This window comes from Sinohyriopsis cumingii, unplaced genomic scaffold (assembly GCF_028554795.1).
Source record: "Sinohyriopsis cumingii isolate HCF-2022 unplaced genomic scaffold, ASM2855479v2 utg000066l, whole genome shotgun sequence".
In the NCBI taxonomy this organism is placed as follows: Eukaryota; Metazoa; Mollusca; class Bivalvia; order Unionida; family Unionidae; genus Sinohyriopsis; species Sinohyriopsis cumingii.
Window position 1 is genome coordinate 1,020,186 of NW_028315866.1, and position 14,967 is coordinate 1,035,152.

Below are 14,967 nucleotides of genomic sequence, written 5' to 3' on the forward strand. Positions count from 1 at the left end.
AGAGCTTATCCTATATGTAATGTAAAAAAAATATTGACAAATTTCTACTGATGCAACTTTAGCATTTTTACAGGCTTGACTCAGGAGTACTCAATACTGAAAGTAGCACCTGATTCATTTGGTGCAGAATCAATAACACGTGTTTCATGCACATGTATGTAAACAAATTGCCGCGGGTCATATGGTGTTCTCCACACATAAGCTTGCACCAAGGTTAGATGTGCACGAAAAATTATAGGTGTCATTATCAGCACCCATAAATTTTAAGTTATTGAATTTTGAATATGATAGTGTTTCCATATGTTTACCATTGGAGTGGAATTAGTACCGTGAGTCCTTCAAGGCTTCTTGTCAGTAATTGTTTGGTAAATTGTGTCCTTTTAGTTCTACTTTCCAAACGTCTTGTGACTGTAATCTGCCTCAATTGCCCATCCAGAGTTAATATTGTTGTTATTTATTATTTAGTATTAGTGAAATAAGCAGCTGGTTGAAACACTTGTTTATCATTATATATGTTTGCTTCATTGCATAACACAAGAATCAATATTTTCCCAAAGAACATTTAATGGTTTTATCTTTTTGGAATATTTTTTACTGACAATTTTTATAATTTCTGCAGAACTTCGACCTGGTTGTCTTAGACGACGTCGTGCTCCTTGTTACACAGAGGTATAGGCAATTTTGTTCTGGCAGCAGAAGAAGATAACGACTACAACCGCGGGAAAAGGCATGCTGCTTATAGGCAGTTTATTGTATGGACTTAGGGATACCTTGGTGCTGGCAACATACGTGTCATTCCAAGCTGTTGTGTACGGCGTATAAGGGATAAATACCCAGATAGCGTTGGCCAGTACCGTTGCTTTACTCAAGGAACACTTGAGTGATCTTTCCATTGATATAATTATCACAAGGATAACACAAGGAAATCCCAATGAAAGGTTGGGATTTCATTGTATTGGTACAAACGCTTACATACATTATTTGTCTCACCCAATGTTTCCAATATAAAAAAAACCTTCAGTTTTGCAATATAGTTAGCAGATTTAATACATATTAAGCAAGTATCATTATTGTCTCTCACTTTATATAAAGTCATCAGGTCTTGTACTCTTCCATGAAAATAAGAATAATTAAATAAATATGATCTAGCTATATATGCTGCTCTTAGCAAAAGGAAATAACGAAAGAAATTATAAGTGTTACATGTTGGAAGTACTGCACAATAAGCATCTGGAACAATGTGCTTTTGTGCATGAATACAACACAAATATGTGAATGGTGGCAATTGGGTGACCTGTCAACACTAATTAAGTTCACGCATTAGAAAAAATAAAAATAAAAACATTTGATATTATTGCTGTATTATAACATTTAATTGAAGGATGCCATATAAAATTAACACTAAGAAATGAATAGCTTATATGCTCCTAACTTTTAACTTTCATCAATTTTGAAACATTCCATGGTATGCAGCAGCATGATACCGTGCAGCACAATAATGGATGCATAGTTCTAACTACGCATGTAATGACTTTGAGGAGATTTTGAATTCATGATTTACTTCGAAATCTTCATTTTTTGTCCTGGAAATGTGGCAAGTATTGCTATTACTAGTGTAGTGGTACGCTACATGGAAATCTTGTGAAATAGCAAGTGCATGAGTTTTCATTTGTAATCTCATTATGATTCAATTGGGGCAGATTCATATGTTTGAGAAGTTTTGACTAAAATAGCAAGTTTGTCATAACACATTTCTGGTTGTTGCTGGCTTAGTAGTCGTTCTTCAGAGAATTTGGTTTGTTTTAACCAATGACGTGTATTGCCTATGGGTCTGGAGTTCTACCAAATAGGTCGACGTCTTGTACATGTATGTTTATCTGTCAGAAAACAAACTATTTTTTCTTTTTCAAAGTAGACAGCCAGGTTAAGATAAGAAAAGCAATGTTAGCAAAGCGACTAGATTTCTTTGTTACATGGGTGAGAAATTCTGTTATTAGGTATACATCCTAATTTTTAATTGAATACCTGTAAACTAAATATGTTTGTGATGTAGTATTAATATTTGGTAGGATTCTCTTTCTTAGGAACTCATGATTTTATTTTAAGTTGTATAAACTCCTTTTGTATTATGAAATTTTTATTTTGCATGAACAAGTTTTGTTAAACATTTTATTAGCTCCCTATCTACTGAAGAATGATTGTATGTATGGCTCTGTTTTACAACCTACTGTGAGGATGAATTGAAGTTGACTAGCATTGTCTTCGGATGCAAAGGATGTAAGACACAAAAATATAGGGTGTATATGATTGTGTTCTTGCATGTACACATTAAGTCAAATGATAAATAATGCAAAATATATTGCGTTGAGAAAGGAAAACGTATTGCAGTGTTTTATGAATACAGATCGGTTTGTAAATTTCAACATAACTACAAATACTACGATACTACTCTATACAGCGTAATACTGCTCATTAATTATGGCAGTTCAATACAAGCAAGTGGCTCTGGAAACTTCAATACAGTTTTTAAGACTAAACAAATAGTTCGTCAAAAGCAACCTTGAATTCAATATCAGACATTTTATTACAGCTCAGTCAAACATTATACTTCACAGAAATTAAAACATCGAATTTTCAGTTCTTTCATTTATGTATTTATTCGACATAACAAAAAATAATACCCTTTATATGAAAACCCAAATGAACGTACACAACTGCATACTCTGTAAAACTAACTATTATATATTATGAAGTTCGCTAAACTTATATAATTACAAATGTGCACGTACAGACATAACTTTAATTCAAAAGTATAGCCAGGTATCAAAAACTGATACAATATTATCTAAGAATAATTTTGGCATACATATAAAACTCTTTCTCTTTTCAATTATAACTATTGCTACAATATTATATAATTATCAGAGGTTTTATTTCAAATTTATAAATGGACCTATCAGTTGAAGTCATTGTCAGTGTCTCCAGAAGTGACTTCCAAGTTACTCTCCATCTTTACGTTAATGGAGAGTTCTTTTACGAAGTTTATCATAAGAGCATTGTTCCATAAAAGACATAAAACTGACTTTTATATGAAGAACTAGTCTACCATTATCATAACAGATTGATTACAGACACCTAAGTCCGAAATACTAGCCAGTTCAATCGAAATTACATTGATGTTGTATTATCCTGTGTTGGTTTATATGCTTTTGACTAAAGTAATTACCATTTACTCAATGCCAAACTTTAGTACATCACCTAAATAAACTACTGCACAGAAACAGATATTGTACTTAAGCCCACACCACCACCACGTGTTCACTAAGGCATTTGTTTTAAAATTACTTTAGCTAGGTTATCATCCTAATGTATACCTCATGCTGTTGATCGCTGTTAGTGCACGCATTCAGCACAAACCAAAATTGATGAGATTCAGTTCATTATCAGTCAAATATCATTTATATAATAAAAGATGGATACACGTTATTTTCATAAAGCGGCATTAGATCATTCAATTTCGATATTAGGTATTACTCAGGATGACGTATATTACTGGCCATCATTCAGTATTTGTTGATGCAACACATTTTTATAATAAAAACATTTATCATAATTTATATTTGTTGTTTATTAAGAAAATAAACATGCACATACGTTCAGGTCATTTCATTTTATCGGAGTAATTAATCAAAAGCCAACTTATTCATCAGATCAGTAATCTGTAAATGTGAATCCGTGCTGACATCTACGATTTTTATTTACTTTTCCTTCAAGAAATTCAACCCTCTTACAAAGCATGCCTTTTCTAAGTTTGTGCTTTTACCGTCTGTCATTCTTGTGTCCATTCTTATGATACAAAACATTTTCTTGCTGGAATTGTCCATGAATGTGTATATGCAACACTGAGCTGAATGTCCAGGCTGTCTATTCTATCATCCCCTAAAAAAGCAGGATGCAGTTCATATTGGCACTAATTTTCATATAATCATTTGTAATAAATAGTAATAATAGCTATCTTATAATAACAACTCACGCGTTGTTTTTGAGTAACCTATAACAGGATCAGAGCTGGGATTTAGCCTGAAATTAATGACTAAATGCCGAAATCTAGCTTTTCCCAACTAAATTGTATTTTCCCACCGAAATTTAAAAATACGTTTGCAAGCTGAATGATCAAATTTCACGTCAATATGTTAAAACCAGATAAATGCAAATATCTTGTTTTATGTTAAGAGATCCTGACTGACAAGGTAAGCACATGGATCACCTGGATCTGTCTTCGTTCATATTTCAACAATAATACTGGTTACAATTTATATCAAAACCAGGTGCTAAGCATGACGAAAATACAACACCATTTTTATTTCATTTGGGTTAGAGGTGTATTCATGATATTTGAATTTGAAAGGATATGTATATCTTTGATATACTATTAGGTTTTAGATAACTTTGAAGTTTAGCTATATTAACTGAAATTTGACTTACTGAGAATTACAACTTCTTTTACCGGTAAAGATTGTAACATGTATTCCTGATGGCCAATCCAATATTGGTCAGTGGATGGAATTAAATACTTCCTTTGAATTCTATGAAATGTCAAAACTTAAAATTGTTATCTTCATAATTTTGAAAACATGACCATCTTCTGAAAGGTACCGCCGGACAATAGTATGCAGATACCAAAATTCAATCACTACCATATAGTTACCGATTCAGCAGAGGTTGTGAACACCATTTCTTGGCGCAATGTCTATTTACACAAACCTTTAGATAAATATCAAATCTGATTTATTTTACATACTATAAAGAGTTCTTTTTTATATTTAGCGTGACAGTTTTGTGTAATAAATAGGGACTTCTACCCATATGTTTATGTTTATTCTGTCATTTACTAAATGTGAACCCAAACAACATTAACAACTACCATATATGTATGAACACCAGTATAGTATGCATAAACAAGTCTAACAATTCAGTAACATTAGTTTATATCTAGACTGATATGATGACATGTATAGTAATATAATGTGAATAACATCCTCCAGTTTGAAAAACTCTGATACCTTTCAGAATACATTTAACAGTTTTGCTGCTAATGGAGTAAATGTATATTTCTAAAGTAATAGAAATATGGATAAATCTAATGAAAATTGCAATATAAATAATGCTTAAGAATGCATATTACATTGTAATATAACTCAGCTGTAATCTTACCAATTTTAATGATAACGCTAATCCAACAACTTGTCTGCATACTGATATTCTATCCCACATCCCTTGGATCTGCATGTAATCAGCATATTTGTCTTTGCAAGACTAAGACGTGCACTGTAATAAACTAAAAATTGACTGTCACCAACAAAGTTAAAGGTATCTTCAACAGTACTAATACACCAAAATACCAGGCCCTTATTCTATTTTTGATTGATCACTACCATCATCCTCATCATCTGTGTCATCTTCTACTTAAGCATCATCCAAACTAATGTTACTGTCTGGTCTTAAAGATAAAAATGAACTATTTATGACATTTCATAAAATGCTGTAAGAAGAGAAGGTTATATCTTATAAAGTTATAGTGTACAGATATAATATTTGTTGGTTTTGCTGAGATTCTGATGAAAAACACAACCAATGCTACTAACAGGCAGTATGATAGTAGCTTCATTATCTTTTCATTATCAATTACAGTTACATACATGCTAACATTTCAGTCACATAAATATTCTTTATTGAAAAGATACTAAACGTTTCATTACCAGAATGAAAGATTTAAGCTTTGCTTATAATCTTCATCTGACATATGGTCATCAGCTTCAAAGTTACTCTCAGACACTTCCATTGTAACACTAGAAAAAAAACTTTTTAGTGTCAAGTCATGCTTAAAAATATTCATCCCCATCTCTCATACCAAGCTGTCAAATTTTGGTAGGTTGGTAGGAAGTTTTTATAAAATATTTTGTAATGGAAAGAGCATCAGATATGGGAAAGTTCAGTTATTACTTTCAAATGAAAAAGTATGATAAAAAATTCAGAAAAATATAGTTTTGAATCAGTGGCTGTTTAGATCAGTCGGATAGGTAGGGAAGGGAAAATAAAAAAACAATTCTTAAGAGGACATCCATTTAGTACGTATGAAACAATCTGGCAAAGCTTGACCCCTTCACCCTCCCGGTACACATGCGTACCGTTTTACATTCCCCACCTGCCGACGTACGCTTGACGCACCCAAATTCCATGGAACGGCATATATTTATTCCATGTGGAAATGATGAAGGATTAATAATATTAACGTGTTTAATAAAGCAGATAGTCCACCGAAGTTGAATATCTGGCTGCATCAAAGAAAAAAGCTGCGTAACGTTAACAAGTTTGTCTGATTACGTATTACACAAATTATTATCGAGGTTTCACCCACCCACCCCACCCGTTTCCTATGCGTATGTACATTATCAGTAGACCCCCATTACGTAAACGTATGCGTTTGGGGTACCCACCCTAAATGTGTATGACTAAATGGACGGCCACTACTTATGGCCTTAGTGTGGCTTGTGCTTATAATACAATGTATTCATTTCCTTTTTATGATAGCCAGTATATCTTCATGATTTCAATTATGCATCTATACTATACTTAAGATAAATTCTAATTACACATTTGTACCTTGTAGAGAAAAGAAAGCTTTTGTCGGAGCAACGTTCTCATTCATACACAAATACCATCCACTTATAGACTTTTCCATCATAACACTTTCCTTCTCCTGAAATTCTTCAACTCCAGACAAGGCTGAATCCCTAAAAATAAACATTTTAAATTTGTAAATACTAATGTTGAACTTGTAAGTCTTTACAGTTATTTTATCATTCGACATGAACAAAGCATTATGTATAATGCTTCAACAAATAATAATAATAATAATAATAATAATAATAATAATAACAATAATAACAATGATAATAATAATAATAATAATATTTTATTTACAGAGGGTGACTGATTTAGTTAAGGACTATTCTCCCTTGAGGCCCTATAACTAAAATAGACATGATGAGGAGCATTTAGTTACAAAGCAAATATCATTTGCAAAAAATGACACAAGGAACTTTTCTATCTTCTGCTTTAGTTACTCATGTACTCTTTTTTTCCAAATGATTCATGTTATTTGTTATTTATGTTTACAAATGCCAGCAAATAATTTACAACAAAAAATATTTTAATTCATAGTCTAAATATAAGTAAGTCACACGAAAATAAAATAACATACCACATTTTTTAAATGTACAATCTTTATCAACTTCAAAACATTTCACTAATATAGAATAATACATTTCCATGTAATAAATAAATTCCTGGGATAGTTATCTACCAAAATATTTTTTAACAAGTAAATACACAAAAGTTTACTAAAATGTAGTAATACTTACACAGCTGATGTATCTGATTCTGATGTGATTATATCAGACCCAGCAGGAATCGGTATCCGATGAACTATTGGCCCAGGTGAAGAAGTTGTGGCCATGTCTTCTGTGAAAATCCTCCGTTTCTGATGAATCATACCGTTTTCCATGCACTGGCATTCCATTTATAACTAATATACCCGGGGAAAATACATGTTTCATTAGACACAATAATTATATATACTTTACAAAAGATTTCATGAATAAAATGTTCTCAACTGTATTACATTAATTTCCTTTATATTGATCACCATTTACGTTATATATAAAAACCAGTAGTGACTGCTTGCTTCTAAATAAAGTTGTATGGTTGCTGCGAAAATGAAGATGATCTTCAGTTCCCCTTTGGTAGCCTCACAAAATAGCAGCAGTACATGTTATAGTTTACAACTGTGTCCAACGATACAGGCACTGCATGATGAGGGCTGCAACATTATATTGCAAGATAAATGGAATAATGTCAGTCTATATAAAATATGTTAATTTTAAAAGATATGATAAAGAATTAACTCTACAGAAATAAATGGGGTATCACAAATTGGCTGTTCATTGCTAAATTGTAACTCACCTATCCAGCAAGAATTTGGCGACCTCTGGATTAGTTTTCAGGCTTAAAATGGACTTCAGTTCATTGCATTGTTCATGCTACTCACTAATCGATATGCGCGTGTTGCCATAATTTGCCCAGAGAGCTTTTTTACTATTTTCCCCTATTCAGAATCCGTAAGTTTTCGTTTTCTATCGACATTCGATCTAGTTGCTTCTAGCATTAATTTTGTAAACACGCGTTTGCGCATGGCTAAAATTCTTAATCGTCGGGAGAGGTCAACAAAGAGGTTACATGAATATAGGTGTGGCAAACAGCGAGCTTCTATCTGCCAGACAATAATGAAGAATCGCGTTTTGTATCACAAAATTTCCCATACTAGCCTGATTTCGGCCTCAGTAAGAGTACGAATGATAATTATTCGTCTAAAAAATAATTATGAACTGAAAAAGAAATATATAATTTCATTCTTTTTTTACTTAAGTCGTATGTCTCTAAAGAATAGATGAGATGGACAGAGTGACATAAGTAGTGTCAAAATGTATGCTTTCAGTATTTTGGTTCAAACCTGTTTTTTAATTGTGTTTTATATGGCCCACATCCTCTGTACCCCATGACTTTTTCTCAAAGGTAAAAGTCATACAAGTATGTGCAACCAGCTGATAATTATCAGTGAAAGTTGCAAACGAGCAGCCACGAGTACATAGTCCCTTGGTATGGAGACTTTTGACCTAGATCAACAACTATGGTAAACACAATATTTTATTATTATAATAATCTGCAAGGTAAAGTTTTCAGGCAGGCCCTTATTACTGTTTGCAACGATACCACTAAGTTGGTGGGCTGCATTAAAAAACATAATTATTTATCGCCACTAAACGGTTATTTTGCAAAGAATAATTATATGTAACAGAGAATATGTTATAATGGCAGAGAATATTTATTAATTTAGCTCGACCTACGTGTCCTTATCCAACTTGCCCGCCATGTGGCAAGAATCACTACCATAGATATAGGTAAGTATACTGATCAATACAATACACTTTTTAAAAGTTGACATATAGGCAAATAAACTAAAAAATAGAACACTATGTAACAGGTTTAATGACTTATATATATCAATTGCCAACAGCGGTTAAACTTTAGTTGAGAGAATCTTTAGCGTTTTCAAAACCGTTTATGAACTAAATACACAAACCAATATACAGAATGAATGAACAATGCACACGGACAACTAATACCTCTTGTTAAAAGGCAGTAAACACCTGTGTTCTTACAGCAAATGAATGTCCCTTTGCCATAGTAAGTAAAATGAAGTTGTGGGACCACTGCGTTCCATTTCGAGTACATCCTCACTACACCTCTTTGTAATGAATGGTGCTACGCAGATGAGAATAAACTAAAAATGACTAAAGTTGCTTTTAACTGAATGGTTTTGACAACTTCCGATGATAAAGGTGAACTTGACTGAGTCTTGTCTACACACCCTGAATTCATGTAAAAAGATCAGTTGCTGAGACAGACAAATATTTTCAAGTCTCCTATATATCATAAGGATTTTTTTTGTATCATTAACGTTTCTTACAGTTATTAAAATTGGATAGATTGTCTTGAACATTTGCTTACTGTTGTAGAGGTATAGGAAATGTGCACGTTGCAATAATAGAGCATCACCTAACTGTGCACATTTCTGTACAAAATATCTTTCTTCCCCACTGATTAAAAACCGGGGTAGGGAGAGGGGACAGAGATATCCTCATATGGATAAATCTAGTTAACAAATTTGACACGCGGTTCAGTTGGCTTGCTTACTTATCAATAGTTTCTAGATAGTTTTAGTCCAATCAATGATACTTTAATTTGGAGTCTTTCTTCATAATATGTGAGGTTGTGTTGGATAAAACAAGAAAGATTTGATCTTAAGGAGATTGTTAAAATAAATGAGATAACTTCGCTTTGAGATGACCACAATTATAAATGGACTAAAGAGAAGTGATACTGTTAGAATTGTTCATCAAGAACGGGTAAAACTGTCAATTTGAACAGTAGCAAAATTACAAAAATTCAAAACAACAACAAAACTAATTAAACTTCCTGGGGTGGATTTGATACATTTATAAACAGTTATGTCACTTACGTTACATCCTTATATGGCATGCACTATCATAACGATCTCATACGTCTAATCCGAACAGAAACATAAATGAATCCCTAACCAAAATTTAATTGAAATCACAATGTACAGGAAAATAGCCATACATATAATTATATATTTCTAATTCATATAATTATGCAATAGATCAATTATTTTATTAAAATATCATAGTTCATCACATAGTCGGTACACTTTGCCTACAGTGTGTGCAGTTTCATATTTTTGATATTATACATGGGAACATATCACTTTATGTTATTGTGTGTGTGTGTGTGTGTGTGTGTGTGTGTGTTGTGATTTCCATGATAAATAAATATGTTGAATATATTATGTTTTAAGGAAGAAGGTTACCGCATTTAACATTATTGCTATGCTATCATTTATTATGTTTCTTGAGAGCAACTAAATGGGCTTTAAATATACATTAAACAATACGTTAAAGTCAGACTATTTTACATTTGAATTTTGAAGTCGTTCATTTAGTTTTTACAAAAATATTTAAATTTATATAAGCATCTCCACTACATGTGATAGCTTTTTCTTTGCGTTTGCCGTTATCATTCTCAAATAACTGATCTGCCTAAAAGTCTGCAAATATTTAACCCTCTTTTTGTAATCATTGGCCTCTCTTCTTTTCGTTTTTGTTTTAGTTTTGTTAATGGAGTTTCACAATAGTTGTTTTCTGTTTCTTTTACGTTTTGTCTTTTTTCTTTTAATAAATGTTTATAGCAAATAGTGTTGGATGGTCTTTTGTCTTTGAAAATATATTACAATCTGTCTTGTTAGGTAATCACATAAAATAATGTTGGGAGGATATTTTGTCCGAATTCATTTGTAAAAAGATGATGAACGAAATTGGTTTGTAACCATTTTATGTTGCATTGGTGGGTGATAGTACTTTATCGCACATTTATCACAGATATGAGGCTGTTCGCCTGATATAATATATACAGCTGAACATTCCTTTGCAAGAAAGATTGTCAGGAATGCTACTATGAGTGGATATCAACCATGACATCTGCCTCTGCTATTACCACAAGTACTGAAACAATACAATCAGACATACCAATAATAATTTACTCGCATGTTATGAAAATGAGTATAATTTATACTAATTCACTTTCGTCATGTTCCATATTGCGTATTGTGTCTCGTTACAGTAACCTAACAAACCAATATTGAACAATGGGTGAAGAGAATTCATTACGTGAAAGAAACTAAATGACCTTTCTCTCATCGAAATAGCCATTTTTAGAAAAACTTTAAGATAATTTCTGCTGAATCTCACCTAAAACCTCCTCCTTAGTTTTCCATTTTTCTTCGATTTAACTGATCTATTTGCTATATGTATAGAGGGAATATTTGACCGCTATAAAAGCAACATAAACATTAGTTCCAAGAAAATTGGTACTGTAACATCGCCGGAAATAATAAGGGATGAATATCAGGCCAAAATCATTAGGATAGAGATATTAATGGTAATATCAAACATGGAGTGTGATATCTTGAAAACATAATGCGTTACTAGAGACTTAGTTCTCTGAAGAACAGACTGAATAAGAAAGGCAACATGTACATTTCGGGAAAGCCTGCTTTTGAGCGTTAAGAATTGACAAATAAGGTTATTAATGAGGAGATGCAGCAGCATCAACCTTTTGTAATAATCATTTCATATGAGTATACGTTTTTAATATTAGAATCCGAGATCTGCAATCAGTGAAGATATGAAAACAACAAAGGATTGAATCTGCGCATACATTGTCATTTCTACAAACATCTATCTCATAAATATGGAGTGATGTTTTAATGAATTACAAATTATACACGATGAATTTCTTTTTCTTTAACTATAGTTTAGAAGCAAGCTTGGAACCTCATCCCGAGAAATACTGGAGTAAGTAAATGCTTTTTCTCTTGCCCGTTTTATTTCCTTTTATTTACAATTGTTATTTATGGTTGAACAAATCAAAGAACGCAGCGCTGCATTTACCTGCTTTTTGGCACCCAAAGTTGTATTCTCGTTATCATAGATGATATTACAGTATTATAACTTTTGTAGTCCGAAATATGTTTTCAGTTGTTATTTAGGGGATTCTCTAAAACATCAAAACTAACTCGCAACGGAATATAAAAGATGGATGAATCAATGGTTTCATCAGATGTGTGACACTTCAGCATGTGTGTATTAGAGTAGCAGTCATGTTTGCATCAACCTTTTGAGCCTTTGAGTATAAGATAACCCATATGATACCTGTGATAAGATGACAAGATACGTATCGTTCATGGATTTTCTAAAACAATAGTCAGCAGGTGTTGCTGTTTCGTATTCTTGCTTTCTTCTTTTGTGTCCTTTTTCATATTGAGGGTGAGGGTGTGTAAATTCAAGTAATAAGCCTGATGATGATGCCTCACCAGGGAAAATCTTGGACAATTTTAATAATAGGTTTACATAACAAATGTGTACTTTATTTTAATGATTTAATATCGTTACCTTTGTCTTTTGTTCCGAATGACTTTTGTATACTTGTTGTCGTCTTTATCGTTTAACTTGATCGACTATATATTGACCTTTATTTAGGAGATTTTTGTTGATTGTATTCCGTTGCATTATAAGAAGTTGACTTTTAATCAGCACTGCATACAAGGTATTGAAACGATGTGTAAAGCCAATACCAAATTTTCAATCACATTCGGCTTTTCAATTCCCAAATATATTTAATGGAATATGAAGGAAAATTATATTTGAGTGCAATTTCTTTAAAATGTATATTTTTAAAGGACATACATTCGCGCTTAGTTTTTCTTACCTTTTCAAAGTATATGCCTTCATGGCATACGTACGTAGAAAATGTATATTCAGGCCAATTGTCTATAGCGGCCGTCTATGAAAAAATAGCAAAACTGGCATTGGTATAAAGGTGAATGCTGCATATGGTTCACCTTTAAAAATAGGTTTTTCGCAAATGCTACGCATCGAATATCATTACAATTATTATTAGTATTATTATTATTATTATTAGGGGTAGTATTAGTAGTAGTAGTAGTTGTAGTAGTAGTAGTAGTAGTAGTATTTCATAAAGATTGCTTTATGTGCAATTGTTTTCAGATGATAAATACGTGTATATCTTGTTCTGTTCAAAGTTTATGTTCCACGCAAGATTACTATATCCAGCTCACCTTAATCCGTCATATAAATTAAGCAATCAATGACTTAAAAGCAATCACCGATCTAAATCTGTTTAGTGCGCAATGACAAAACTAGTAATGGACAGCGTTCAAAGGATTGATTCTTTTCTCAGCCAGCTTGCATATGTTACATTTGGAAAAAGCTGTTTTCGCTTTAGAAATGCTATCTGTATTGGACAATTGCTTGACTCGCCAAGATCAAAATACACTCGGTTCATGTTTTAATCTTTTGATGAAATAGAAAATCTAAATACACTGTACGTGGCAATTTCTGTGACCCACGAGCAGAAAGTTCATCTGCCTTTACATACAAGATTGAAATATGCAAAGACCCCCCAATAGTAATGAAGTTGGACGTAACTCGTATCACGTCTCGACGAGAAACTTCTTCAGATATAGTTTTAATTCACACTGGCATAAACAACGGCTTCCATAAAAAGCCGTGATAACACGACTACTGTTTGCACGATCCAGCTTATTGCGTCGACCCTCTAATAATGAAATAATCAGCTGTGACCTGAGAACGGAATACATACGGGATAAGACATTTCTGCACATCGATTCACGTTATCTTCATTTCATATATATATATATATATATATATATATATATATATATATATATATATATATATATATATATATATATATACATAATTTGTCGTCGGGATGGTGGGCGCAGAATTGCCACGGTGAACAGGGTTTAGCACTGAGTAAAGGTTTAACTGTATATGTTCGCCTAGAGAGTAAGAGAGACAGGCACAATAGAATGGAGGAGTATTGAAAATCGTCTTGTTCATTTTTTTTTTGATTATTTGATACCAGTGTTAATTGCTGTTTTGCGAGTGTGCTCAATGTGATTCTACCAACATCAGACATTCCAATCTTAAGTATATTTCTTTATCAAAGTATGTCTATCTGTCTGTCTTTATACATATATATAGGGCCAGATGAAGGTGCAAAAGAAACAGCATTGCTGTATTGCAAATGTGCCATATACTATAACTGAAGTATTGTGTGGTTGTTAATATGCACGCACCTACGCACACACAAAATGGGCATCTAACTGACTTATATTGGTATAATTTAAAGGTATGTCCAGGAGCAGCCTGCTGTCTATTCTCATTCATTTGAAACAAAAAACAGATTATGATCGACACCGTCAAGAACACCTACGACCATATCCTCAACAGCGTCATCGTTAATGACGTAAGAAACTGAGAAGCAGCTAGCAAAGATGGTAGCTCTTTGCACTTTTGTAGAACAAAATAGCGCTTCGGTCCAGAATGACTTACAATTATAACATACCATAAAACGATATGAAACATTATAAATGAACTACCGAGAAAGATAACTTAGATAACATAAATGTGGTCAAGTAACCTCTTTTACGGCTAAATTTCCCGAAGGTAACAACCAGTGTAACAACCAGTGTAACTAATTATTTGCAACATAAGCGTAAGCTCTATGAATGATCCATCCAAGGGTAAACTTTTAAATGGATACAGATTATACGATGCGTATTGCAGAACAAAAGTAATATTTGGTGAGCACTATACAATTTCAGCCCTATGAAATTTCGCAATTAGCAATCATACAATTAAATGGTTTTCCATCACAAAT

At 32.6% G+C, this 14,967-nt stretch overlaps 1 protein-coding gene across 7 annotated transcripts in view; it reads left to right on the forward strand.

Annotated features, from left to right (window-relative positions):
* The window catches only part of LOC149774964 (uncharacterized), a 60,760-nt gene extending 48,706 nt beyond the window's left edge, over positions 1-12,054 (forward strand). For 6 of the 7 annotated variants that reach the window (XM_089944603.1, XM_089944601.1, XM_089944608.1 and 3 more), the window contains one exon: positions 620-3,577. Coding sequence is in view for 6 of the 7 variants with exons in the window: in XM_089944601.1 (XP_089800727.1) it covers positions 620-706 (87 nt within the window). In the remaining variant the exon portion in view is untranslated. Of the gene's footprint in view, positions 1-619; positions 3,578-12,012 lie in introns of those variants that run through there. The other variant, XM_089944606.1, reaches the window with a different exon arrangement.
* The last annotated feature ends 2,913 nt before the right edge of the window (positions 12,055-14,967 follow it).